The sequence below is a fragment of the Palaemon carinicauda genome, chromosome 17 (assembly GCF_036898095.1).
Source record: "Palaemon carinicauda isolate YSFRI2023 chromosome 17, ASM3689809v2, whole genome shotgun sequence".
Taxonomy (NCBI): domain Eukaryota; kingdom Metazoa; phylum Arthropoda; class Malacostraca; order Decapoda; family Palaemonidae; genus Palaemon; species Palaemon carinicauda.
The window spans coordinates 67,855,688-67,859,536 of record NC_090741.1 but is presented as its reverse complement, the minus strand read 5'-3'; the positions used below and the strand labels follow the sequence as shown (position 1 = coordinate 67,859,536).

The 3,849-nt window shown below is 38.8% G+C and overlaps 1 protein-coding gene across 5 annotated transcripts in view; it reads left to right on the top strand.

Annotated features, from left to right (window-relative positions):
• LOC137656845 (uncharacterized) overlaps nucleotides 1-2,365 on the top strand; it is a 34,105-nt gene extending 31,740 nt beyond the window's left edge. For 3 of the 5 annotated variants that reach the window (XM_068391187.1, XM_068391189.1, XM_068391188.1), the window contains exons 3-4: nucleotides 1-170; nucleotides 1,291-1,610. The exon at nucleotides 1-170 is cut by the window's left edge and continues 64 nt beyond it. In XM_068391187.1, the coding sequence (XP_068247288.1) occupies nucleotides 1-170; nucleotides 1,291-1,464 (344 nt within the window). In that variant the 3' untranslated portion in view covers nucleotides 1,465-1,610. Of the gene's footprint in view, nucleotides 311-1,290; nucleotides 1,611-1,694 lie in introns of those variants that run through there. The other 2 variants (XM_068391191.1, XM_068391190.1) reach the window with 2 other exon arrangements.
• The last annotated feature ends 1,484 nt before the right edge of the window (nucleotides 2,366-3,849 follow it).

The window sequence follows — 3,849 nt, the reverse complement described above, 5'->3', positions numbered from 1 at the left end:
CACCCTCGGTTTCCCCAGCGAGGGAAATAAACCCAAAAGAGTACGCCCCCCTGCCGGTGTCAGAGCACGAAGACCCGGTCCATATTCCCAGGAGAGTCCCTGCCGAAGAAGGACGGAGGGGCATCCCTTTGCACCTGAAGCATCCCTACCGCCTTCCTGTCGAAGACGAGGTAATGCCCCTGCACGAAAGTTCCATCTGGCCCGAAGGACGCAAACATTTCGACCTCGTGTCATCCTATGATGTCATGTGTGGCTTCCTGGGTCTAAGCCCCTACTTCAGTTAGTTTTCCCATGCGTCCCATAAACACAGGTGTGGTAGAAATACCTGCATGAAAGACATGCCATTATATTACATTGTACAGGTTACACACTCACACAGTTGATACTTAGACTGGTCATGGACGAAGACAGTCTTTAGTTTCCCTTCCTATCTAAAGGTTAGAGATTAAGTGTACAGTTTTTGGTCAATGGATTTCCTTTGGTCAAGAGTAGGAGCCCAACCCAATTGTCATTCCAGAAAACTGGCGGTCATAGTCGAAGAAGAATGCTTTTTTTGACTTATGATAAGGTTTCAATTGTTATGCAAGGGTATTTTTTTGCTTTATTAGCTAATATGAATCGATTAAAATATAGTCTATTCTCCATTTGGAAAACGTATTAATACTAAGCTATAATATACCTATATTTGCATTCATTTCCAGTAATCTGACCATAGCCCCTTTTAGATATACACCTGTTTTATATAACGTCGCAGACCAGAAGAAAATTATCTAAAAGTACAAACTTTAGATTCATTCGATTTTTCGTCATGAAAATTATTTTAAGCAACTCAGAAGATTTTATTGCTATAGAACATGTAATTTATAATATATCAAGTGTTATAGAGGGTATTAATTAAATATATTCAGGTAGTTTCTTGTAACGAAATACTCCACTTGCCAAATTAAATTTTCCTAGTATTTCTAACACCTGTATATATAACGTATTCTAAACTTCACCAATTGCATCTGCTAAAGTACCAGTATCTTGATCACCTGTAAGGTATATTCTAACTTTTTTTTATAAATTTTTATGTATCAGACTTTTCTTGTAAAACTAACACCTATATTAAGTCCTCTTAATTCATTGAATTACACCTGTCAAATAGTTAACAGCATTTTGAACACCACCACAATAAACTTTTTTTGAAAACACCTGCCAAACTTTCTCAGTTACATTGAACACACTGACTGATCAATCTCTCCCAATGAAACCTCTAGTCGACTCCTAAACTTTTGGTTTTATCGGCAGAGAATGTGGAGCTATTTGGACCCCATCTGGTTCCGTAGCCCCTGGAGCTGGGATTGCATTTGGGTACCTCCCCACGAGTCCCGCACGACTCCTCATTTCGGCGTGGAAGCCTACCGTGACCTCATCGACAAGTTCCTCCGTTTAAAACCTTTGAGAGAAATCACATCCTCATAACCAGTAGTCCTCCTCCTCCCAGCTTCCTTTTCACTCAAATAAATTACTACTCAACTCTTTGGCTCGCCAGAGAAACTTCATCCCATGGACTCACGCTCACATGCGATGGCATCGTGGAAGACTTTATGCTTGGTAGATGTATTGAGAGCATCCCTCTAACGCTGTTGAGAACATTCCTAAAAACGCTGTTGAGAGCATTGATAACGCTGTGTTGGTCTTCTCGTCTGCAGGTCGAACCACCAACGAGTCGACCCAAGTGGTCCCTCCATCCATACCGGCTCCCCATCGAAGATGTTCTATATCCCCTTGACGAAGAGGACTATTGGCCAGAATTTGTCCCCCACTTTAATTTGATCTCTTCTTATGATCTGATGTGCAAGTTCGTAGGCTTTAAAGACAAGTTCTTCGCTGACTAGGAAGACTCAGGCGAAACAGGTCGAACAGACAAGTTTTAAAAACTGAAAAAAAAAATTATATATTCCATTTTGTAATCAAGAATATTTTCCAGAATAATTTATATAATTTTAATCAGCGCTGCTTCTTCCCTGCACGTGACAGCCATTGAGGGCACTCCCAACACATTTTACTTCACTGTAAAACTCATTCTGTCATTCTGTGATCTTCATGCATCTCAAGACCATTTGTTTTCACCTTCCTCGCGAGAAACATTACCATTTCTCACTCATTCTCTCACGTGGCTCAGATAATCAGGTGTGATGCTTCGCAATTTTTTCATTTTTTTTTTTGAACCATGAGTAATAAAAGTGTGATGCTAATCAAGCTTCGTTATGTGTATCAGCCTGTGATCTGAGACATTACTCTGTATGCATATCGCCATTAAAACACATTTTAATCTAGTCCACATTGCAGCTTTGTTTAGAATAAATTATTTATTGCTGTATGTCTTTGTTTCATTGTCTCGGGTAAATCTTATATGTGATATATACTTTCTTCTTAAAGGTTTGTGGTTTAAAAGTCTCTCTTTAATAACAGGGACAAGGGACAGTGATAATGCCCTAGAGACTAACCATATATACATAAGATCACCAACCAAGCTAGGACCAAGAAGGGACAGACAACAGCTGCTGATGATTCAGCAGGTAGACTTACAGGTTCCATCTGAAACCCGCCTCCTTCGCTCACAAGGATGGTGAGGTTATAAGATTTTTCATTTGAAAAACTAAAGATATTTCGAAACATAAATGATGATAACCTTAATAACTATGAAAAGTAGATAAATTGGGCTAGTTTTTCTCATATAAATAGCCGTTCATTGTTGTACGTTATCAAGACTTGCAACAAATCCAATAGGTTTAGTGTAAGCGGCAATGCCTGGTAGTCAAAAGATGTGAGTAAACATCGCTGATACGAATCTATAGACTATATGAAAATCATAGATACATCGTAGACAGAAATTTGAAAAGGAATAGGATTGAAATCCCTACACCATACCAATCTGATCCTCTGTGTCTCTTCAGTTTAGACGTATTTGAATGAGACCCTTCGCAAATGATTGTACTATTCTACCTATTGGCAATATACTTTTACAGTTTTATCCCCCTTTTTATATACGTGATGGCTTATACCCTAAATGTTCCGATTGGAAGTAGCTAAAATTGTGCAATCATCTTGTAAAAACTTATTGAAAGGTATACAGACGTGTGCAATATACTCTTTCAAGTCTACAGAAAGTAACTAAAATATTGCAATAAATTTTCACGTGCCTACTGGGAATTTCAGGCAATTATCATTATTATTATTACTTGCTAAGCTACAACCTTAGTTGGAAAAGCGGGATGCCATAAGCCCAAGGGCTCCAACAGGGAAAATAGCCCAGTGAAGAAAGGAGATAAGGAAAAACTACATGAGTAGTTTAAGAACAATTATAGCATTAAAATAAATCTTTTATATATAAACTATAAAAACTTGAAAATACCAAAAGGGTAAAAACTTCAAATTAACGAGAGGAAGAGAAACAAGATATATTAGTGTGCTCCAGTGTATTTTCAAGCAATGACTGGAACCAAGAAACAAACCTTTCCATACGATAGATGATATATAGGTGGATAAGGTCTAGGGATAAGGTTCGGATTAGTTTCGTGGGGTGAAGGGAGAAGGTACAGTACTTGGTTTTATAGATTTGGGGCCTTATGACCTGGCACTGTAGCCGGATAGGTCATTCAGAGATTGAGTAGCATACAACTTGGTTAAAAGCCTGAAGATGCACTCTTAAATTAAAGGTTTATAGCTAGGACCAGGGAGTACCAGGCACTGGCTTGTGACTAAGCAGGTAGACCTATAGGCTCCCACAAACCCCCATCCCAAGCTCACAAGGATAGTGAGATTGTAGACACTCCATGAAACTATCGAGTTTGAGCGTGGTTC